Below are 25,503 nucleotides of genomic sequence, written 5' to 3'. Positions count from 1 at the left end.
TGTCACCCCTACTGCACACCGGAAGCGTCATGTGTCACCCCTACTGCACACCGGAAGCGTCATGTGTCACCCCTACTGCACACCGGAAGAGTCATGTGTCACCCCTACTGCACACTGGAAGCATCATGTGTCACCCCTACTGCACACCGGAAGCATCATGTGTCACCCCTACTGCACACCGGAAGCATCATGTGTCACCCCTACTGCACACCGGAAGCGTCATGTGTCACCCCTACTGCACACTGGAAGCATCATGTGTCACCCCTACTGCACACTGGAAGCATCATGTGTCACCCCTACTGCACACCGGAAGCATCATGTGTCACCCCTACTGCACACCGGAAGAGTCATGTGTCACCCCTACTGCACACCGGAAGCATCATGTGTCACCCCTACTGCACACCGGAAGCATCATTTGTCACCCCTACTGCACACCGGAAGAGTCATGTGTCACCCCTACTGCACACTGGAAGCGTCATGTGTCACCCCTACTGCACACTGGAAGCATCATGTGTCACCCCTACTGCACACTGGAAGCGTCATGTGTCACCCCTACTGCACACTGGATGCATGGACTACAAGGAACTCCATCTGATGCAGTGACGCTCTGCGCTGCTGATGCTTCCAGTGTGCAGTAGGCTTCAGGGTTTAAGAGTGTTTTCAGAGCACAAATATGTTAGACGGCACACCTAGTCTGGTAGAGAAATCATAAAACGTCTTTAACTTGATGACCAGCGGGCAGACGGCGTTCCAGGCTTTTTCCTGCAGCGTCATGTCGTTAGGATTTTGAATTGCCTGGAAAGAACAAAGACATGTTGGCTCAACACCTATCAGTCATATAGAAACTCATAATTTACTCATCCTGCTGAAAACAAGACTGACTGCAGCTAAGCACTGTTCACAGGTGTGCGTGTGTGTTCCTACATCTCTGATTTCTTGCCCCGCCCCCTTGTAAGCCTGTAAGCCAGACAGGATGCTGTCAGAGTCCTGGAGGACGGAGTTCACCTGGTTCCACACTTCGCGCTCTTCGTCTGTCGGCTGTGCATCTGACAAACAAAAGAAAGTAAACACAAGTACACACTTCAGCACACAAGTACACACTTCAGCACACAAGTACACACTTCAGCACACAAGTACACACTTCAGCACAAACACAACAGTTACACCTAAACTATCGTCTCACACAGGCTATTTTCATTTAATAAGCATTAAAATGGGTGCTTCCTGTCAGGCTTTTATTATGAAAGGTAATGTTTCTACAGCAGTAGTTCTTAATCCTGGTCCTGGAGGTCCGGTATCCCACATGTTTCATTTGAACCCTGCTTCAACACACCTGGTTTAAATCAGCAGGCTTCTGCAGAGCCCGATGAGCTGCCGCACAGGTGAGTCTACCACTGAACCAAGCGTGTTGGAGCAGACAAACCACTAACATGTGCTGGACACTGGTCCTCTAGGACCAGGATTGAGAACCGAATAAGCTTGTAGTTCACTTCAGAATGACATCATAATGTAACCCATTTTTATTTATGGAGTAACGGTCTTTTTAAAGCAGCAACACGGTATTCCACCTTTTGTGATTTCTCTTTAGAAATCCGTAAACGTGATGGTCTTATCCTACTGCAATGATATAGACAATACAGGGAGTGCAGAACTATTAGGCACGTTGTATTTATGAGGAATAATTTTATTATTGAACAACAACCATGTTCTCAATGAACCCAAACAACTCATTCATATCAAAGCTGAATGTTTGTAGTTGTAGCTATTTTAGGGGGATATCTGTGTGCAGGTGACTATTACTGTGCACAATTAGGCAACTTAACAAAAAACAAACATATACCCATTTCAATTATTTATTTTTACCAGTGAAACCAATAGAACATCTCCACATTCCCAAATATACATTTCTGACATTCAAAAACAAATCAGTGACCAGTATAGCACCTTTCTTTGCAAGGACACTCAAAAGCCTGCCATCCATGGACTCTGTCAGTGTTTTGATCTGTTCACCATCAACAGCGTGCAGCAGCAACCACAGCCTCCCAGACACGGTTCAGAGAGGTGTACCGTTTTCCCTCCTTGTAAATCTCACATGTGATGATGGACCACAGGTTCTCAATGGGGTTCAGATCAGGTGAACAAGGAGGCCATGTCATTAGTTTTTCTTCTTTTATACCCTTTCTTGCCAGCCACGCTGTGGAGTACTTGGACGCGTGTGATGGAGCGTTGTCCTGCATGAACATCATGTTTTTCTTGAAGGATGCAGACTTCTTCCTGTACCACTGCTTGAAGAAGGTGTCTTCCAGAAACTGGCAGTAGGACTGGGAGTTGAGCTGGACTCCATCCTCAACCCGAAAAGGCCCCACAAGCTCATCTTTGATGATACCAGCCCAAACCAGTACTCCACCTCCACCTTGCTGGCGTCTGAGTGGGACTGGAGCTCTCTGCCCTTTACCAGTCCAGCCACGGGCCCATCCATCTGGCCCATCAAGACTCACTCTCATTCCATCAGTCCATAAAACCTTAGAAACATCAGTCTGGAGATATTTCTTGGCCCAGTCTTGACGTTTCAGCTTGTGTGTCTGCTTCAGTGGTGGTCGTCTTTCAGCCTTTCTTACCTTGGCCATGTCTCTGAGTATTGCACACCTTGTGCTTTTGGGCACTCCAGTGATGCTGCAGCTCTGAAATATGGCCAAACTGGTGGCAAGTGGCATCTTGGCAGCTGCACGCTTGACTTTTCTCACTTCATGGGCAGTTATTTTGCACCTTGGTTTGTCCACATGCTTCTTGCGACCCTGTTGACTGTTTTGAATGAAACGCTTGATTGTTCGAGGGCTAGGGTTAGGGTTAAACCCTTACCCTAACCCTAACCCTATGATCACGCTTCAGAAGCTTTGCAGTTTTGAGACTGCTGCATCCCTCTGCAAGATATCTCACTATGTTTGACTTTTCTGAGCCTGTCAAGTCCTTCTTTTGACCCATTTTGCCAAAGGAAAGGAAGTTGCCTAATAATTATGCACACCTGCTATAGGGTGTTGATGTCATTAGACCACACCCCTTCTCATTACAGAGAAGCACATCACCTAATATGCTTAAATGGTAGTAGGCTTTCGAGTCTATACAGCTTGGAGTAAGACAACATGCATGAAGAGGACAAAATACTCATTTGCCTAATAATTCTGCACTCCCTGTATATCCATTTTTGTGCCAAGTCCCCTCCCCCCAGTACCACAGAGACCCATGCAATTTGAATTTAGCAGCACTCAGCATTAGCCACCTCCTTATGTAGCCAATCAGAGTGCCTAGACTGACGCACAATCATCATATGTGTAACAAATCAAGGCTGAAGTATCTGGCTTCACATGTAGTGAGTTGGTCTCATGGATCGGTTTCATCTCTCAAGCAGAATTACTAATATTAATTAACTTTTGCATCACATTCCAGTTTTTTTGGTTTCACCTGTAAAACTGTGTGTTTTACTGCTTTTGGCCAGCAACAAGTGTGCATTTAACCAATGAGAGGCGTTGCTTCCCGCCATAATCATGGAAGTAGGGAGAAGGGCTTGTGACGCCTCTTATTGCCTCTAGATGGCGGCCTCTGAGAAAAAGCAAACAGCATCAGTTCTGTTTTGTAAAACGTTGATACCGCGTGTCTAAAGACAGGCCCGGACTCTGGTCTACTATCCCAGATCTAAATATGGAAACTCACAGACATTAAAACTGTGCTTTGCATTATAAAAGGTCTCCACTGCCGTCATCTTCTCCTCAGTGAATAAACAAAGCCTGAGGTTTGCTACCGTGTGTGAGCGCAGCTGAAAAGCCACCGTGGAGGCGGACTGAGTTGAGTCTTCATACAGCAGACAAAAGCAAACTCCCAAAGCGGTTTGGTTTGCATCGCTGTAGTTATGGCACTGATGAATGTGAAGGATACTGCTGCTGATTTGAGAAGGAATCCATAGAAACAGCTGTTCAACAAAACAAACAGACCTAGTTTATATTGTTGGTACCCTTCTGCTGAAGAAAACAACTAAATGATAAAAACTGGTGACTGGCTCACACAAAAATGGTCGAGTAATTCCCGTAGCACTCAGTGAGATTATGGTCCACTCCTGATCAGCTCCAGCTGCTTTCCCAGATGTGCAAGAGGTTCTAGATCAGGATTTACTGAAGGCCACTTCAGAACAGTTTGGTTCTGATCCACTCTTGGTGTTTTAAACCATTAACCTGAGATTGAGAACATGATTTCTGACTCTGGGTCAGATCTTACACCTCACTGGACCCTGAACAGATCCAAGACTCCCTGACCCAGTGGCAGCAAAGCAGGTCCAGAACAGAATCGAGGCTCCTCCGTGCTTCAGAGTAGGTCCAATGTTCTTATCTGAGCTGATAGTTTTCTCATTTGTCCAGAGGATGTTTTCCTAGAAGCTTCGTGGTAAAGTCCAATAATTTTCCATGATTTGACTTCACCAGTGGTGTCATCCTTGATCGTGTCCCATCAAGTCCACGTAGGCTCAAACGTTAGTAGACAGTCCAACCTTGACATTGGAGTTGAACTCTAGTCTCTGTGGAAGTTGTTCTGGGCCCGTCCTCTTACCCGTTTCTTCTACTTGTCATCAGTTCTCATCCTGAGTACACATCCAAGTAGGTCGTCTACAATTCTGTGACCATTCTCAGTAATATACCCAACTGTAATCACAGGAACGATGCTTGGAGACAGTCCTCAGATCTCTGGTCTTCTAGTCTTCATCTTCAACATGCTGGCCAACAATAACGGTGTCCTTAGCTTTCTGTGGTCCACATCCAGTGTGGCACACACCAAACAGCGCTGTGCCTACCTTTTACGTGATGTTATTTACAGTTCAACATGGTCCTGAACCTTTGTCAAGCCCAGTCTTATTAGTTAAACGATTTTTGGTGAATCCACGTTTCAAACGTGACGCCTGACTTCACTTGTTGGGTTTCAGAAGTCGGTTCATAAACATGTCATTGACCATGGTGGGATTTGTGTTGTTTAGCAGAAGAGCACCAACTGTTTTATCCATGTCTGTAAAATGACAACATTCAGTGCTAGTATTTAAATGATGCCATGTGTGTCGAGTAAGTTCATGCTGATAGCACAGTTCAAGGGTCAGCTTCATCTTCAGCCCAGAAATGAAGGATTGAGAGACATTACTGATTCATTAAAAGCATTCAGTGACGAGGTTAGAAAAGCTAAGCAGGAAAATTATCTGTTGAATGAGACGACCCTGGGCCAGCCAGGCTAAGAGAACGATGGAAAGCAAGAGGGTTTAGTGCTTTAAGGAAAAGGCAAACAGGTATGCTCACTTTCAAAGTCAAGGAAAAAGTTGGGTCCCTGTTCAAGCTCTGTGCAAGTTAGCACTTTTAACAGATTCCCCATTTGGTTTCTGCAAGAGACAGAAGAAAGGACAGAAAGAGAAGCATCCAGTGTTAAAATGTTATCAGAACAGGGCTGACAGAGCAGGAGGAGATAACCGCACAGAGGAAACAGGAAGTGAAGGACAAACGCACGGAGCATCATCAAGACCAGCTGACAGAAAGGGAACGAGCCCTGCCCTCCTCACGCCTCCTCAGAGACGAGCTCCTCCTCCCGTCACACTTACTTTCAAAGTCCAGGAAAAAGTGTGGATAGTTCTCTATTTCTCTTGTTAGGACTTTTAGCAGGTTACCCATTCCAGCAAACCTGATGGTCAAAATACAGAATTAATAAAACTAAATAAAAATACAGGCAGGACAAGGAAAGAAAAACATCCACATTACTTACACAAGTACACGATCTAATGTGTAGTTTTTGCGTAGCTGACCTCAGAGACACGTCTTTCTATCGGACTGTGACCATAAAGTTTGGCAGGCACCCTAAAGAAGTTTGGCCAAAGCCATCCCGTCATGAACCCCCAGCTGCACGGCTCAGGTTTGGCATCAGTAACAGAGATGACACGTAGGGGCCGACTAGACTGTAGAGTAGCGGTGTCAGCAACAGTTTCAAACATCTTAATACATAAATTATTAGATCATTTTCCTCAGCTCTGCCGAGCACCCAGCTGAACAAACCGACACGCTGCCTTAAACTTGCTCTGATTGGTTCATCGGTGTCTGCGGTACCGACAGAAGCAAACCAGCAGATGGCGTGACTCAGCTGGAATAAAGAAAAACAAATGTGTGTGTGTTGATGCTTCCTGGAACAACTACAGTCGGTTCTACATCTGTGTTCTGGTGGATGTCATCACTTTATAACCCTTAACGATCTAATATCGCCAGATCGCACGGCCCTGCTGTGACCAGCGTTTACGGCTGGCCGACACTGCAGTGGGTTGGAACCTACAGATGCTTAAAATACGTTAAATCAGCTTTTCTCAGACTGAAAATTCTCCGTGGCCATTACAGCGTTACTACTGTACACAGGAAAGGTGTTGTGGACATGGCAGACGTTTGGTACGCTACGGTAAACGTACATTAGACTGCCTACTTTTAATCAAATGCAACAGGGTTTAAATACTTGGATCACTTCAGATACATTTTCTATGACATGATTAAAAGCTGAACCCCAGCACTCCAGAACTGCCAGCATCCTCCACACCAGCGTTTAAAACTAAGGCCAACATGTAGAAAAATGAGGTCGTTTTTGATTTTGTGTTCAGTCTTTAAAATAATCATCAGTTAGCAGTTAAAGCCTGCGTTGTACTTTTTAATATCTGCTAAATTCTCAGAGCGGTGTCTATTTTTATTGTTGCTATAGTCGGTTAGCTGCAGCAGACACACCGCTATCCAGCAGCGACCTTTTGAGTTTGACTCAAATCCCTTAAGAAGTTCATGAGGCAACAATAAAGTTAAACTACAACAGATACCCGGATATGTGACGATCCATCTTTTCCATACATCCCACAAGCCTTTTCCTTTTTTCACACATAGAAAGGTCATATTTTAATAATGTTTAAGTAAATCACACTAAGAATGTGTTGATTTGTGATCAGATGTCTCTATTCTGGTGAGTCTAGAAGCAGAGAAACCAAAATGTTCCCGATCCACAGCGTCCGAGCCCGTTAGATCACTCTTCTGGACCCAGGCCCGTGTAAACGCAGCGAGGAAAGGGACGGAGGCCTAAATTACAGCTATGCACAATGAAGCTTTTATGGGAGGCAGAAAGCAGGAGGGGGGGTGGAGCGTGGTCATGAACTCTGTAATCACAGCAGCTTTTAAGTGTACAGTAGTAGAACGTGAGGCTGTAATTTACAACTAAATGTTGGAGGTCATAGCACATCATGGGGGTTGGGGATGGGGGCAGAAAAACACTGCTGGGTTAAAAACTAAACTACAAGTCTAAGAATTTAAAAAGTCAAACCTCAAATATTTTATTTCACAAACCAAGTAGCAGCTTTGTTGGGTTAAAGTTGGAGTGAAGAGACAACAAAGAGACACTGTGCTGCAGCGTGCACATGATGATCACACCAGACGGCCTCCAGCAACATTTCTCCACCGTGCAAACACCACCTGCTGTCATCACACGTTCACATTCATCCATCAATAACAAGGAGCACTGTTTCTCTTCTGTAACCATTAGGATCCTGGGAAAACCTTAAAATCTGTTAAAATACACATTTTTGTACATCTGTGGACCAAATTCAGGCTAAACAGAGGAACCATCCAGCAGGAGACAGTGTTGAATCATTTATACCAACATGAGATGCGAGGGCGCAGTTACACATGTCATCCTTGTATCATCTTATCAAACGCTGGCCTTTGAACCCTGAAGCTCCTGTTTACCATGAAAAATAAAGTTGTAATAGAGATAATCATTTCCACAGACCATGTGATCAAATGAAAACCCACCGATTTCTTTTACTTCCTGTGCATCTCAGATTTCTACTACTTAAGAGAGTACAGACGGATATACCAACATCTGAACTATTTCATTAGTTTAGGTAGTGATGAAACAGAAAATGACCGAAATCCTGACGCGACCCACACCAGACCGCTAGTTAACAGGAAGGAAGCATGCCACCGGACACACAACAGCAGCTCAGCACACGTGTGAACAACACGTTTCCTTCATATTTACCATCAGCACCTGACCAGAGCAGGATGCTAATGAAGCTAAACATGCTAATGTTTATGCATGCAGCATCAGTCTGGGTTTAGCTTCTGTTGCTTCAGGCCTGGAAACCAGACCCACCGTAGCAGAAGTACATTTACCGTACAGGTGGGTCTAGCCTCGGTCCGTTGTAGCCTCAGAAGATCTACCAATAATCATCGAGCAGCACGAACTTTAAGATGAACTATAATCTGTTAAGTGTGGTAGGCCCAGTGTGACTACCGTAAATCCTCTAATATTAGCCTGTATTCAATTAACGGCCAGGTATCATACTTTGGCCGGTGTCGGAGTCGGCGGAGGTGAATAATGGCCGGTTTTTATTGTGGCCGGGTGGAATGTGGTAACAAGCAAGTACGGGGGCGGTTGTGTCATCGTCTCACTTTTGATTGGCCAGTGATAGACTGCGAGGGTAACTTTAACTGTGCGGAGACGAAGAGGAGGCGAAAATTTGATATCAAGTTCAAAGAGAACGTGCTGATTATGCTGCAGAACACTCTGGGGAGCAGTAGCAGGGGTTGTATGAACTAGTCACTAGTCGACTTCACCGCTCTATAGTGACTTGTTATGCCTGTCATCGACTAGTCGCTGTCACGTGATAATGACCGGCAAGATGTAGTCCACGGAAAAGACAGCAGCCTGCTGTCAGCAGGTGACAAGCTCCTGCGCGTCGGGAGGCAACGCGCTGTGCCAGAGCGTCGGTACTGACACCCGCCGTAAAACGGACATTTGACCAAATTGTGACCTTTACCCTCTTGCAATTTAACATTCCCCTCACCCCCATCCTAACCTTAACCAGCTTGTGCATGCAAAGCTCTGATTGTTGACGCGCTCCAGACATCTGCATCCTGAGCACGGCCACAGTAACATTATCAAATCAGGTGTCGCCACCTCAAAAACTAACTTAACACGCGATCGTTCATGTCGGCTCATTTCCTTTTATGTTTTCTTTCTTTTATTCTTTTATTTGTGTCTGATGCATTTCGCTGCTGTGGATCGGGGCGCATCACCTGTTTTGTCCTCGGTGACGCACCTCACTGACGTGACCGGCGAGCACTCCGCTGTTTTAGCGGTCGGTAGATCTTTTAGAACTGCAGTTCAAAGGTAACTCATGAGTTGAATATATATGAACCCAGGTAGCAGTTTCTCTTTAGGACTGAGAGGAGATGCAGGAAGATAATAAACAGGCAGGACAGAAAAATAGTCAAATAAAAACAAGTTAGTTTTTGTACCTGCTGGTTGCAACAAACAGACACCATTGAAGGTAATCAGAAGTGAGGAACAGAAAATGAAATAATTATTTTAATGTTTAGAGCAGCAGGAACTCCGAGAGGCTGCAGGCGCATCAGTGAGTTTGCGGCCGCTGCACAGGGGGAGGGGGGAGAGGGCTGAAGCAGGGGGAGGGGGGAGAGGGCTGAAGCAGGGGGAGGGGGGAGAGGGCTGAAGCAGGGGGAGGGGGGAGAGGGCTGAAGCAGGGGGAGGGGGGAGAGGGCTGAAGCAGGGGGAGGGGGGAGAGGGCTGAAGCAGGGGAGGGGGGAGAGGGCTGAAGCAGGGGGAGGGGGGAGAGGGCTGAAGCAGAAACTACCGTTGTTAAAAGAAATGTGTTTAACTTTGAAAATGTGGGCGCAATTTTAATCGTCAAAAACTCCAGCGAACCATTAGTTCATTTTGCTCAAACAGAAATTGAGGTCTGCCTCTAATACTGGCCCTCCTTCCAATAAAGGCCTGGAGCTTGATGAGCTTGAGTCAAATACAGGCCCGGGCCTGTATTAGAGGATAACGATATTACAGACAGGTACGGTTAAACAGTATGATCAAGTGTCTAAACAGAGATTTTAGGCTGTACTCTTATCACTCTGCCCTCTGGGGAACATCAGGAACAGATAAGGATCCCTGTATTCATGTATGGGAAACATTGTGGGACATAAATAATTAGCAGCTTTTAGAACAACGCTCCTCTTTGATTTGGTGCAAGACATGTTTGTACTTCTTCTTCCATCATGTTCATAACAAGAGAGTGCTGCACAACACATCTTTCTTCATTATAATGTAAAGTTAGTGCATTTAATCTGGAAGGTTTCTCTATTGAATAGACAACAAAGTTCATGCAACACTGTACGTAATATGTATGTATAATGTTGGATATTAATGCTCACATGCTACTAGAGGATGCTTGTTTGTATTTATGACTGTAATGGGAGTTTAGGAATGAAAACAAACAAAACTGTGCAGGAATCTTTGAGACCAGACGTTCTTTAATGCTTATGTGATGTAATACCGAACGTCAGCAGTGAGAAGAGTTAAATTGCAGCAACAGACTCTGAAAACACCCACGGGGCTCAGGAATAGACCGAGAAGACAAAGCAGACTAATATGTGCCGAGCTCCTCTGGAGCAGGAACGCTTTGCTACACGAGAGTCGGCTCCTCTGAATTCAGTATCACAGAAAGGGAAAAACACCCTTTCACAAATATTCACGTACCATGGCACTAAACATACCTCTCCACTAGGGCTGCACAACATATCACAAACATATCATTATCACGATATCAGCATGCTTAATTTTAGGGCTGCACAATATATCGAAAAAGTATCGTCATCGCGATAACAGGACGTGCGATAGGCCCATCGCAAAGCACGTCAAAAACAGCGATAAATGTTTGGTTCAACATTTCCATCCGTGTCATACATCAACTTTTTGTAAACCAGCTCTGTTTTTTACGCGGAAGTATTATTTGACCAATCAAATGTAGCTCTTCTGATATGCGGCCAATCAGATGGGTTCGTTCACGTAATACACCCGCCCCCTACGTAGACCCTTAGGATGGAAAGCACGTTGATTCTGGAATCAATGTATATAAATATAGAGCCTGGCCACAAACCAGTGAAACGGCTCACTTATGGGGTGGAATCTATGGTGTTCTATCAAACCATCTCTTCACACAACTGGACAGTGCTAGGACCAATCAGAACAACCAACGGTATGACTAATTCAGTGTAATGAAAACACTCAACAGGACAGTCCATACCATAGATAAAGAACAACAACAAGGTCATCATGGCTAGGGTGGGGCATCGTTTGATTTTGAACGATTCCGATTCCAAGTCCTCGTTTCGATTCCGGTTCCTATCGACTCCCGATTCCGATTCTTTGAAGACATGACATGTTTTACATGAGCTAGCTAACCACAGGTCCTACTTGATGAAATAATCTGAACTTCAACATGAATTTTAACTCTATGAACAACAACATCACCTTCATTTAGACACAAACGTGTTTTGGAGACAAAAAGAAAAAGACTTGCAGCACAACCAGTGTGTTTGTTTCTGACCACAACCAAAGTCTGGAAGAAGCCTCTGGGATGAGAAGCTAAATGTCTCCAACACATCCAGAAACGTCCAGCTGTTTTCAGCTAAAACTCTCAGGATGATCATGTCCAGGATGACTGAGAACTACACCTCCATGCTGCAGCAGCTTCAGTCAGAACAGGAAGTGAAACTTAAACGTAGCTGCTGTCAGTAACAAGCTAACAGGTTTAAACAATAAAACTCAACAGAAACAGTTCAGAAATTAAAATGTTTACAACTTTGTGTGTGATTTATTATTATTATAATTATAATAATAATAACAATAATAATAATAATAATAATTATTATTATTATTATTTATGGGGGCAGAGGCTGGTGTGGTCCACCACAGAGAAGCTGCTCTAGCATGATGACTTTAATTATTCTACAGGTTATTGTTCAGCCTTCTGATGCTCACACACACACACACACACACACACACACACACACACACACACACACACACACACACACACGAGTGTTGGTGAGCGGCTGCGTCTGACTGCTGGCGCTCCGTGTGTGTTGTTATTTCTGCAGTGATACAAACTAAACTCACACGTCCAGAGTTTGTTCTTTAAGCTTCTATTGAATCCACCGTGTTGACGTATTTAACACGTTTCCTCTACGCTGCAGGAGTTAACGTTTACATCACGGAGTTAAAGTTCAGTAGACGCGTTTGTTTATATTTGGGAGGGGGACTCGGTGCTGAACACAGACAGCTGCTGTGATCCGCTCTGAAAAGCGTTGATCACAATTTGCAGATCACGTTTATTTTTCACAGAGATCGGCCGCGGGTTCCTCTTCCAGTCGGCATTCTAGGAATCGAAATAAAAACCTTTGAACGATTCTGGAAAAAACTGACAGTTGGTCCTGGTTGATACTCGATGCCCAACCCTAATCATGGCGTTCAACAACAAACTCAACGATTTCTGTGGTTTAGCAAATCTTTGAATTAGATACATTTTCAATTTTCAATCATCTTCCATTTTGCTTTTTTCCATCTCAGCTCTGACGTCATCAACTAATCCTGAGCGCTCTGATTGGCAACAGCCTAAGCTGTGAGAACAGTCAACATTAATACAAAGGCAGCTTTTCTTCTCTTCAACAGACTATGTTTGTGTGTTAGATGTACCTTCTCCAGTGGAAGACCCCAGGGTAATGTCTAGATCATCCGCTTTTGTCGTTTCTGAAACGAAAAAAATGTCAAGTTAAAAAAATCCAGCCTATGTGAAAATAAACCATAATCGAGAATGGACAGTCATACGCTTGGACTTGTACCATAAGTTGGACAAGTCTTAAGTTGGACATCATTTTTGAACAATGATTCAATAAACATAATACGGCCCCTCATCTTTACAAAATACACCACTGAATACTTCAGCAGTAAAACGTACACCCGTGTTGGTCAAGTCTGAGGGAGCGGTCTGCTTGGCACTCACTGGAGTGTATTAAATACCCTGTGACACGCTGCTGCTGCCAACAGTCTCACCATGATTCACCAACTCCTTCAGTGTCACACTGCTGAATAAATATACATTTATGGTATTATGGTATTACCGTACACAGCCGGTGCTAAATAATAGCAGCGGTGTCAGTTACAATACCACCATGAAAAAGAAAAAAATCAGTGCACGTAGGAGACAAGGATTAATAAATAAATAAACAAACAAATAAATAAATAAGGGTCATTTATTAGTGATGCACCAATATGAAATTTTTGGGCCTATACCAATATCCGATATTAAGATCACTGTTATGGCCGATAACCGATATACTGACATTAATGCCTCCAAAATCAGATTTTGTATAGAATGAAAATTATTAAAGCAGAATTTACGTTATTATGTACACACATTGCACATATTTACGCTTCTGAGATGATTACAATCATTATCACATGACTAAACAAATACACATCACCCCCCCCCCCCCACCCTCTGAAACAGGCAAACAAATGGAGACGAGATGGAAAAGTATCGGTCGTTAATATCAGCCCAGTTTTATTTATCGACCCGATACAGATACGTTAAAAAATGACTAACATCGGCCAATATTGATGCCGATATATTGTCCACCCCTATCATTTACTGTATAAAATGGATGTGTGGTTGAAATTTAACTTTTACTTAAATCGTTTAAAAAATATGTTATCCAACTTTTAGAAACGTTGAATAAAGTTTAAGAAAGTGATGTCATCACTGAGACAGCACGCTGAGAGAAAAATGGCGGCTCACGCACCAGCTTACTTGGGTGTCTAAAAACACAACTTCTGCAGTTAGGGAGTACTTTTGTTTGGACGCAAACCTAAAAGGAGAGCTGGTAAACACAGATAAGGTAATTTGTGTAAACAAAAGATGACCGCAAAAGACGCACGACCCGTCGGCACAGCAGAGGGGCGAGCCATAGCTGAAACGGCAGACTGCTGTTATTAAAAGCGACGACAACGCGCTTTTCTGGTGGAAATATGCAGCCAGCCTTCCGTACTACGACTAGCCCCAAAGTACCCGTATGTTGTTAAACATGCTGGTCTTTCAGGCATAAAATCTTTTTATCAGCTGCATTTTATTATTACATTTTTAAGTTGTTCTCGTGTGTTATGTTGTTATTGTTTTAGTTAGGTCCAAACCGACTTGTTGTTGTTTTAGTTAGGTCCAAACCGACTTGTTATTGTTTTAGTTAGGTCCAAACCGACTTGTTATTGTTTTAGTTAGGTCCAAACCGACTTGTTATTGTTTTAGTTAGGTCCAAACCGACTTGTTATTCTTTTAGTTAGGTCCAAACCGACTTGTTATTGTTTTAGTTAGGTCCAAACCGACTTGTTATTGTTTTAGTTAGGTCCAAACCGACTTGTTATTGTTTTAGTTAGGTCCAAACCGACTTGTTATTCTTTTAGTTAGGTCCAAACCGACTTGTTATTCTTTTAGTTAGGTCCAAACCGACTTGTTGTTGTTTTAGTTAGGTCCAAACCGACTTGTTGTTGTTTTAGTTAGGTCCAAACCGACTTGTTGTTGTTTTAGTTAGGTCCAAACCGACTTGTTATTGTTTTAGTTAGGTCCAAACCGACTTGTTATTGTTTTAGTTAGGTCCAAACCGACTTGTTATTGTTTTAGTTAGGTCCAAACCGACTTGTTATTGTTTTAGTTAGGTCCAAACCGACTTGTTATTGTTTTAGTTAGGTCCAAACCGACTTGTTGTTGTTGTTTTAGTTAGGTCCAAACCGACTTGTTGTTGTTGTTTTAGTTAGGTCCAAACCGACTTGTTGTTGTTGTTTTAGTTAGGTCCAAACCGACTTGTTGTTGTTTTAGTTAGGTCCAAACCGACTTGTTGTTGTTTTAGTTAGGTCCAAACCGACTTGTTATTGTTTTAGTTAGGTCCAAACCGACTTGTTATTGTTTTAGTTAGGTCCAAACCGACTTGTTATTGTTTTAGTTAGGTCCAAACCGACTTGTTATTGTTTTAGTTAGGTCCAAACCGACTTGTTATTGTTTTAGTTAGGTCCAAACCGACTTGTTATTGTTTTAGTTAGGTCCAAACCGACTTGTTATTGTTTTAGTTAGGTCCAAACCGACTTGTTATTGTTTTAGTTAGGTCCAAACCGACTTGTTATTGTTTTAGTTAGGTCCAAACCGACTTGTTATTGTTTTAGTTAGGTCCAAACCGACTTGTTATTGTTTTAGTTAGGTCCAAACCGACTTGTTATTGTTTTAGATAGGTCCAAACCGACTTGTTATTGTTTTAGTTAGGTCCAAACCGACTTGTTATTGTTTTAGTTAGGTCCAAACCGACTTGTTATTGTTTTAGTTAGGTCCAAACCGACTTGTTATTGTTTTAGTTAGGTCCAAACCGACTTGTTATTGTTTTAGTTAGGTCCAAACCGACTTGTTATTGTTTTAGTTAGGTCCAAACCGACTTGTTGTTGTTTTAGTTAGGTCCAAACCGACTTGTTGTTGTTTTAGTTAGGTCCAAACCGACTTGTTGTTGTTTTAGTTAGGTCCAAACCGACTTGTTGTTGTTTTAGTTAGGTCCAAACCGACTTGTTGTTGTTTTAGTTAGGTCCAAACCGACTTGTTATTGTTTTAGTTAGGTCCAAACCGACTTGTTGTTGTTTTAGTTAGGTCCAAACCGACTTGTTATTGTTTTAGTTAGGTCCAAACCGACTTGTTATTGTTTTAGTTAGGTCCAAACCGACTTGTTATTGTTTTAGTTAGGTCCAAACCGACTTGTTATTGTTTTAGTTAGGTCCAAACCGACTTGTTGTTGTTTTAGTTAGGTCCAAACCGACTTGTTATTGTTTTAGTTAGGTCCAAACCGACTTGTTATTGTTTTAGTTAGGTCCAAACCGACTTGTTATTGTTTTAGTTAGGTCCAAACCGACTTGTTATTCTTTTAGTTAGGTCCAAACCGACTTGTCATTCTTTTAGTTAGGTCCAAACCGACTTGTTATTCTTTTAGTTAGGTCCAAACCGACTTGTTATTGTTTTAGTTAGGTCCAAACCGACTTGTTGTTTTAGTTAGGTCCAAACCGACTTGTTATTGTTTTAGTTAGGTCCAAACCGACTTGTTATTCTTTTAGTTAGGTCCAAACCGACTTGTTATTGTTTTAGTTAGGTCCAAACCGACTTGTTATTGTTTTAGTTAGGTCCAAACCAACTTGTTATTGTTTTAGTTAGGTCCAAACCGACAGTTTGGTAATTCCACTTGAGGCTTATGTCATAATTTCTAAATGAGTCCCGGTAATACCGTACACTGTGGTAAAATGTGGAGGAAGCTAGATGGTTTTGAAGGCGTATGTTTTGTGTGTGTACATAAAGGACATAATTTAAAGTATGTGTGGCACAGTGTTTGTATTTTAAATAGCATGATTTGCAGGGATGAGGTGTGGAGGAGGAGTTTACGTATCTCGAGGTCTTGTACACGAGTGAGGGAAAGCTGGAGCGTGATTGGTGCTGCATCTGCAGTGATGCTTTAAAAAAGTATTTCAGCTCATGGCCGATGTAGAAGAAATGTACTACACCGGCCTCTAGTTTTTACATCGATTCTGACACTCAGACATTTAAAAGCAGTTGATATTAACCGACTGTATTTCAATCATTTCAGGGCAAAATGAAGTTAAAGGTTTCTACAGGCTAACTTGTGAAACATCATAGTTCCATCAGAATGAAGGCAGTAGAAAATGCTGCCAGCTAGTGGTCGGAGTTTGTATTGCACCACAAAAAGAAATATAGTAAATATTTGCAGCACTTTGTGTTGTTTTCCTTCTCTATGATGAACTGCATGTATTATAAAGGATTTTTTTGTTTACATAATATTCATTTACCTAATAATATCCATGTAATTGAATGCTCCTTAAACAGGAAGTGAAATAAATAATGGCAGGTTACAAGAAACTTGCATAAACACAAATGCTGTTAATCAAAAGTTGGTAAATCACTTTAAAATGTTCTCAAAGGACAACCTGCCCAACCTCATGGAGGTGTTTAGTAGCTTAGGCAGCCTGTCTTCATCTTTTTCAGATGCTCATCCAGCTTGTGCTGCAGCAGAGAAACCTCACAGTTCAGGCTGAATGATACAGAAAACAGCACATCGATGAAACATTTCATATTAATCAATATCAATAATCAATAATAACTATGAAAAATAGCTGTGGCAATGTTGTGTCATTGCCTCATACAACAGGTTGGTCATGTTAAAAAAAGTTTTTTATCAGTTTTATGCAAATTTTGCAAACAACAGTTTGTTTTTCAGACAGATAAAAATCAACATGTGAAAATATTTTCATGCTGGTGAACGACGGTCATCCTTTTTTGGGACATTTTCCTCCACCTATACTTGGTTTTAGAGGACAGTGCTTGGTAGCCGAGCGCGCCTGGGCCTGTGTATTGACTCTGGTAGTGATGCACGTTTTCCTACATTCCTTCAATCGGTTATTGACGCCCGTTAACAGTTATTAGCAGGTTAACCAGGAACCAACCAACACCTGTTACAACATTAACCGGTTAACCAGTTAACCATGTATATCCCCAACTCTAGTATTTTGCTACATGATGGGCTACATTTAAGAAAAAAGAAAACGTCATATTGACTATTTTTTTCCATTGCACCACGCTTCTATAAATATATGCTGCAATTAAAATATTGTCCATCCCCTCAATATGAACAAAAATGATCAGATCTAAGACCGAAGCAGACACACATTCTCCTTTATCTGCATCACCGCTTTAGAGAGCTCAAGTTTGTTAATCAGACAAAGCCCAACTAAGTTAGCGTAATGCAGTCAGTCAGGAATGGACGGATGCCTCACTGACTCCTCATGATGGCAGTGTGTGTGTGTGTGGTTCCATGTGGTCTGACACATGAATGATTTTCAGCACAACATCATGCTCCACACACACACACACACACACACACGCACACACACACACACACACACGCACACGCACACTCTCACACACACACACACACACACACACGCACGCACATGCACACACACACACACGCACGCACACGCACACGCACACACACACACACACACGCACACACACACACACACACACACGCACACTCTCACACACACACACACACACACACACACACACGCACGCACACGCACAAACACACACACGCACGCACACGCACACACACACACACGCACGCACACGCACACGCACACACACACACACACGCACACACACACACACGCACACTCTCACACACACACACACGCACACACACACACACGCACGCACACGCACACACACACACACACACACACACACACACACACACACGTTCCCTCTGGAGCTCTCAGACAGACATTTGCCAAACACCATGTGGACAGCACAGACTGTGCCCTGATGAGAGCCGACACTTCACCGTCGCAGCCTTTCTACCATTCACCTCCCTCTTTCTTCTGCGCTCCCTTTCCAGCCTCTCTCACCATCTTAGTTTTTCATTCCATTCCCATTTAAAGAATGTTCTTGCTTCACCAGCCAGACAGGTGTGACCGGACAGCGGCAGCTCGCTACAACCGAATCTGATTCCATCAACTAAAGGAGGACAGCCGTTTTAACCCTCTGGAGGCAGGCGTTGCAGATTAGCAACATTAATACCTACCTGGTTAGCCCACACACGTGTTTCATGAGCATGTTTTAACCCACAAGTACCCCTGAAGGACTTAGTTCTTCATCCTTTTATCAACACTTATTTTGAGCCTGAGAGGGTTAAAAACCAAACTGTAGTCCAAATTTATGAGATGACCCGAGTTGCTCATCACTCCTGAATTTCCGTCACGGCATGCCAGGTAGGTAGTTAACCCCGGTAAACCAGCTGTTCATGAAACAACACACTCAGCCTTCCAGTCGGTGTCAGCTCCGTTTATTAAGTCAGTAAATCTGACAATCATCCCAGCATGCGGTGGAGCCAGGAAGCGGAGAGGGAAATGCATGCAGACAGAGAAAAAATAAACATGTTTTTCAGGAAATATCAATCAAGCAGTAGTAGGGATTTCCCTGTGACTGTAGAACAACGGTGTGATCCGAACACGGTCCATTCTGGACCTACTTATTAAACAACACAGCAGCAGAAACGCTGACTCAAGGTATTTTTAGTCACGTTTCTAAAACAAGCAGGAGTAGGCGGTCCCATTTTAGACCTTCGATGAAACATTTAATGTGTGCGTTCATGGAGTAATTTCATTTAACTGAAATATGTTGATCTGTTCTGTAGCCAAATCCCCAAATCCTTCAAGCCCCAATCAGACTGAGGGCTTTCCAATAAAACAGTTCCAGTACCAGACCAGTTCCCAACATAAACCAGGGCCAGTGTTGTCTAGCAATGCATTTCATTTCTGCTTTGACTACCAGAAACACTGCCTCCCATACACAAAGGCAACAAACTAATGCAGAACCAACTTTTGGATGGGCCAAAGCAAGAACCTTCACCATCAGGAAGAAGAAAAGTTGATTTTTTAGCAACTTTCAAGATAAAAATCACAAGGTGCTTCGCAAGCACACAAAAAACCCACAAAATAATTAAATAAGGGAGACAAAAGTAGACAGAAATGTGTCCAACAGCAGCTATCTTCCATCCAACTGTTGTAGTCATGCACATCCTCGACGCATGTAGCTCCTAGTAAAACGTATTGCTGTTACGCAATCACAGATTTTCTCTGACGGAAAAGAACCAGCTGACGTAGAAAAGAGATCCACCTTCCTGTAGAGGAGCCAAGAGTTTATTCTTAGTTATTTAGTTTAAAAATAATCCTCATCAATGACAGAAAACAGGAAAATGTTGAACCTCTAAAACGAGAAGTCGGACAGGAAACCTGCAACTATGCTCACCTTCAACTAAAGTTCATGTTGCTAAATGTGTTAAAGCTCCTTTGCTCTTGTGCCGGATGATGCACAGCTTCCTGTATGTGAGTGCAATTATCTGTCACTATTAACGTGCACGACAGGACTCCTCTTAATCAACAGTCAGTTGGGGTGTATGGTGTACAGACATTAAAACACACGCAGAAAGTGCTAGTCAAGCTAGCTTAACTCGACCTGCAGCCTGTGGCATCTGGTTAGACCGGTGATCTCCGGAGATGTTCTCTTGTCAACAGCAGCAAACATAAGGAAGTGATCTTTCTTGTGAATCTTAACGGGAAAAAGAATGTCCACCCGCCTTCATTTCTAGGGTTTTACATATCAAGATATAATAAACAGATCAGGTCTTCATCAGGTTGTAAAATAATTCAAATCCAATTTAAAAATAAAACATCGGATTCCACCATATTGTGTTGAACACTCATGTTGTCAGTGTGTTTACAGTGGTCTCTAGTATGAATGAATGCCTTGTAAGTCGCACTCGGTGCTGATGCATCGGAGAGGACAGGCAGGGAGAAAAGAAACATGAAACACAAACAAGGAAAGAGAGGGAGGGGAGAATGGAGGGACAACAGTCCCCAACAATTAGCTGACAACCGACAACGACTAGAGTCGCTAAAAAGAAAAGCACCAAGTCACAGGAACCAAAACACACTTGAACGTAGAAAACGGCAGCTAATGTTTAGCACTCTCTCGTTTACCGTGGCAATGCGTGCTCCTATGTCAGGGGGGCATGGCCTGTAGATGATAGCCAATGGGAGGGGTAAGAATTTTGTGACTGTGTGTTTAAAAGCTAGCAGCAACTAAGAAGCAGCATGGATACCTGACAAAGGGAGACGTGTAACTAGGGAGCCTAGTCGCCTCTCTTTCTGGTCGGCTCATGGGTCCCGAGCAGAACGAAAAAAATGAATGCAAGTGAATGCATTTTCGCTGCTGGGAGAGCGGGAAAGAGGGTAGTAGCTCACGGAGTTTCATAGCCGTGTGTCGACCATGAGAGCGGGGGTGGGGGTGTCGATTTCACAGTGCTAGAATTTCAGGTGTGGCACAGCGCCACGCCTGAGCCTATCTATGTATGAAGCGTAAGAAAAGTCCCCATCATCCTGTTTATTCTTAGCCGTCTGCAGCGCTGTGGAGCAGAACCGCTGCAGGTCAGGTTGCCGCTTCGAGTCTGCTCTGCTCAAAACCGCTGCAGGATTACGGCAAGCTGCTGTGGCATGTAATTCACAAATGTGTCTATCATTGAACGCAATATAAACTGGTTTATTGCTAACCCATACATAATAGATATGTCACGTTACATTTTTTGCAGTAGAACCATTACACCGCTGATACGAGGCAGGATGGATCCATGCTTTCAGGTTATTAACACCAAACTCTGACTCTACCATCATGTTGCAGCAGAACTCGAGACTCGTCAGACCAGGCGACATTTTTCATGTCTTCTATTGTCCAATTCTGGTGAGTGTGTGAATGTAGCCTCAGTTTCCTGTTCTTAGCTGACAGGAGTGGCACCCGGTGTGGTCCTCTGCTGCTGCAGCCCGTCTGCCTCGAGGTTCAACGTGTCGTGTGTTCAGAGATGCTCTTCTGCATACCTCGGTTGTAACGGGTGGCTATTGGAGTTACTGTTGCCTTTCTACCAGCTCCAACCAGTCTGGCCCTTCTCCTCTGGCATCAGCAAGGCGTTTTACTGGATGTTTTCCATTTTTCACACCATTCTCTGTAAACCCTAGAGATGGTTGTGTGTGACAGGCCCAGATCAGCAGATTCTGAAACACTCAGACCAGCCCGTCTGGCACCAACAACCACGCTACGTTCAAAGTCACTTAAATCAACTTTCTTCCCCGTTCTGAAGCTCGGTTTGAACTGCAGCAGATCGTCTTGACCATGTCAACATGCCTGTTAGCATTGAGTTGCCACCAAGTGATTGGCTGATTAGTCATTTGCATCATCAAGCAGTTGGACAGGTGTACTCAATAAAGTGGCCAGTGAGTGTATACTGCTTAGTGACATACTCAAAAGGTTCGATTTGATGTTTATACAACAATTGCTCTAAGCAAAAATCAAAGTGTAGATAATTTAAAATTTTAATGAGATGAGAGAGATTCTGCTTTATTTACAAGCAATAGTTGACGTGCCTTGCTACAAAAAAGCCCCTGGGTCTTGAACACATTTCCACACCAGTGAATGTGTTTGTGTTGGTGTGTAATCAAACAGTCCGTTTCATGTTGAAACTTTCTCTGTGCTAACCTTGAGATTTTTGTGTCGATTGTGTCAAACCATTTCTCTCTGAAAGGAACTTTATCTAAACGTAAGGAAACCAAAATCAACACCAAAAGAGAGCCCAAGTCACACCCATTCACTACAGGACCATGGGTCTCCAACTGCTCAAAAAAATGAATGGGAGTCTAGTAGCGCATAAGTTATTTTCTAGTGCCGCTTGATATGTACCATGGATTTAACATATGATGTGATATGAATTTTAAAGACAAGTGTTGATGCCAAGAAAGTACTGATTTTAGAACGGCAGCAAAAGTGATTTTAGGTTTTGTGTGAAACGACGTATAACAGTACCAATGTTCGTCTCACCAAACTGAGGTAATCAAACCAGACACGAAGGAAAATGGCTGCAAGATTAGCGAGCTTCGAATCCTTCTTTCAGGCTGAAAGGAGCATAAAACGTGGAGAAACCCACTATAAATCTGGCCATGTGGTATGTAGTAGCATCTATGCTGGGGAGACGAGATTCTGCGGTGACGTCATATTAACAACGTCTGATTTGTAGTCTTTGAATTATGAATTTTTACACGCTAACAAATCTCTAAATATGTGACAGACATAGTCAAAACACACATAACTAATTTTCATTTCAATTGATATTTATTGTGAATATCACAAATGTGTGATTGATGCAGTAGGGAAAAGCGGATTGGAAAATAGCTTTTATAACCCCGTTCAGGGACTTATGAGGGGGAGGGGACTTGAGCCTAGTTTAGGCTTCTGCTTGGGTGACACGCAACACCATTATCCGTCCTTGCAAGAGCTCTCCAGCAAGTTTGCAAGGTTGGATGGAGTCGAGTCGAGTTTTCTAAACATCTGCCCAACGAGATGGAGAACGCAACCTTGTGATTGCTCAGGACGCCGAAGAACGCCAACGCATGCAGACATGCAGCTTAAAGAATACCTTGCAGAAAAACTGGAGTAGTAAAAAGATAATCAGCAAATGTTTTATTCATGGATGGAAATGACAGGAAATGTGGGTTTAGAGGTGGCGAGCACATGAAGAGGTGGAGGAGAATGAGGGACAAATGTGTCCGTGTCAAAAGGTCTCGGAGGAATTAGAAGGACCCCTTTAAAGATCCATATGAGCGCTCTGTAAGGACCAGAATTCTGACCAATAACACTGTTCCTTTTATTGTCCATCACACAATATGTGCACCACTTTCAAACACGGCAAACATGATATGAATCTTTAACTCTACATAAGATGAAGAGCTGAACCAACATTGTAAAAGGGACCAACTGTTGAATGTATGTTTCTTTTGTTATAAGTTGCGATGAAACGGTGTAAAAGATTTGTTTTCTTGTGGTTTTTGTTGTAATAAATAAATGGAAACCAATAAAGAAGAACGTTGGCAAAAAAAAGTATCTGAAACACAAAAAACACAATAAAAACACAACATTGCTTTGGGGATTGCTTTGCAACACTCTCCCGGAGACGGAGAAGTCCAACACGTGTCCGTCAGTGCGTCTCCCTCGTGGAGCTGACACAGGAGCATAAGCCAGGCTTTAGGCTCCCTGCGACACTAAGCCTAACTTCTGTTTGGGGGTATTTAAGAAAATTACTGGTAAGCACAAACCAGGTACTATATTATTAGTATACTAACGAGTAAAACAACATTAATGATGAATTATTTAGTATGGTTATGTAACACCAACATTATGTTTAAAGTGCTTTCCATCAGCCAGGGAGCAAACCAAAGCGCTGTACACGCACAACATAATTTAAACATCACTGACCATGCAAGGGCCAACAAAATATATAATAAGGCAAAAGAAAAAAGGCAACAGATAAAAAATGTTGATAAAGAACAAAATAAAACTGGATAAAAATGATCTAAATGATCTAAAAATAAGGTCAACTTAAGTGCTGAGGGAATGCCACAGTACAAAAGTGAGTCTTCTGTTAAAACTGTTAAAAACCAACAGTGATGGTGCTCGTCTGACCGCGAGTGGAAAGTCATTCCACTGCGTAGGGGCCAAAACCGAGAACTCCCCATCTCCTCTAGTCAAGCATTTCACACGTGGAATGACTAGTAAGTAATAGTGATTTATTACGGGTGCCAAACTCACCTGGTCCTGTGTGAGAAAGTCACAACAACCTTCTCGAGTCACAAAAGTAACGTGATTAATAACTTCTGCAACACGCTGCTGATTTCCACCGTGGCGGAAACACCTATCAGGTGGCGGGGTAAAGGGTCAGTAGCAGCCGGAGATGGGCGAGCGTGGCCAATAACAGCTTGTTTTCTCAAAAGGGACTGAGCACATGAATGGCTCATCCTGACAGGTACTGAAATAGTCTAGAATAAAACTGCTGAGACTGATTTATGCGAGAAGGATATTGTAATAAGAACTTCATAATCACGGTATGCATCAACCATAGAACTATATAAACACCCAACATACACCAATCATGGGGAAGATGACCATTGTCAGAAATTTCAGTAACAGCATATTTTTGGTTCACCACCCACCTCCATTATGAATGTCCAAATATAGTTTAAAATATTTAAATTGTTAAAAGCAACGCCCGTTTCTTAGGCTGCATTCATGCATTAATGAATTCTGCAGTCTGCCAAGAGCTCAGCCCAATGTGGATGGTCAGTAAATGTGTCCAACTGTCCAACCTCTGAAGATGCACGACTATAATAAAGACAGATAACAGACTTAATGCAGACAAATAAACCTAAAAGCCTGGCCACCACATGACACCTGGCCTTGGTGAGTTACGTCCATTTTTAAAATCTCACTTGTTGCGACTGTCCAGAAAAGCAGTCTTCAAATTGGGTTGGGGGAGCTCTCCCTCGGCTCTCATTGCTGACAGCGGGGAGTGCTTGGGTGGGGGGTGTTGGCTGAGTTTTGCCCTAATATGGACACGGGCCAGGGGGTGGGGCATGCTGTCCGAGGCAGGAGAGAGAGCAGACTGGGTGGAGAAGGGGAAACCTGCCCAGGCATCGCCCTGAAAACAGCAGCCTTGCATCCCTCTGCTTTATCCCTGACACTCGTAATCCTTCCACTGGGCATACCGGAGCAGGATGTAACCGATGTGGTCCGTAACACACACGCTGGAGTACCACTGGAGAACTCTTCAGAACTTGTGTGTCCGTTCACTTTTAACTACCGTGTTTGTTCTCTGAAAGCTCCCACTCAGAACAACATCGCATTTCTCTCTCTCTCACACACACACACACACACACACACACACACACACACACACACACAGTAGCTTGTGACGCCGAAGCAAAGAGCTGATCCTCCTCCTCCTCCTCAAAGCAGTTCAACGACGTCTGGCTCTGTGTGCCCCCGCCAGCTGGGCCTGCTGTCTACATTTACACTTGCTCAACACAAACTTGCTGCTATCCCTTCTTCACATCTGGCCTCAGACAGAGGGAGAGGGGACAACAGAT

At 43.2% G+C, this 25,503-nt stretch overlaps 1 protein-coding gene across 4 annotated transcripts in view; it reads right to left on the bottom strand.

The window, feature by feature from the left end:
- fam49a (family with sequence similarity 49 member A) overlaps positions 1 to 25,503 on the bottom strand; it is a 57,975-nt gene that overhangs the window by 11,316 nt on the left and 21,156 nt on the right. The window contains exons 1-5 of one of the 4 annotated variants that reach the window (XM_070545636.1): positions 12,583 to 12,641; positions 5,621 to 5,700; positions 5,325 to 5,404; positions 925 to 1,046; positions 690 to 795 (exon numbers count right to left, since the gene is read on the bottom strand). In XM_070545636.1, coding sequence (XP_070401737.1) covers positions 690 to 795; positions 925 to 1,046; positions 5,325 to 5,397 — 301 coding nt within the window. In that variant the 5' untranslated portion in view covers positions 5,398 to 5,404; positions 5,621 to 5,700; positions 12,583 to 12,641. Of the gene's footprint in view, positions 1 to 689; positions 796 to 924; positions 1,047 to 5,324; positions 5,405 to 5,620; positions 5,701 to 12,582; positions 12,642 to 25,503 lie in introns of those variants that run through there. The other 3 variants (XM_015948353.3, XM_015948352.3, XM_015948354.3) reach the window with 3 other exon arrangements.

This window comes from Nothobranchius furzeri, chromosome 2 (genome assembly GCF_043380555.1).
Source record: "Nothobranchius furzeri strain GRZ-AD chromosome 2, NfurGRZ-RIMD1, whole genome shotgun sequence".
NCBI classification, from domain to species: Eukaryota; Metazoa; Chordata; class Actinopteri; order Cyprinodontiformes; family Nothobranchiidae; genus Nothobranchius; species Nothobranchius furzeri.
Note: the sequence above shows the minus strand (reverse complement) of the source record. Positions and strands in the feature narration are given on the sequence as shown.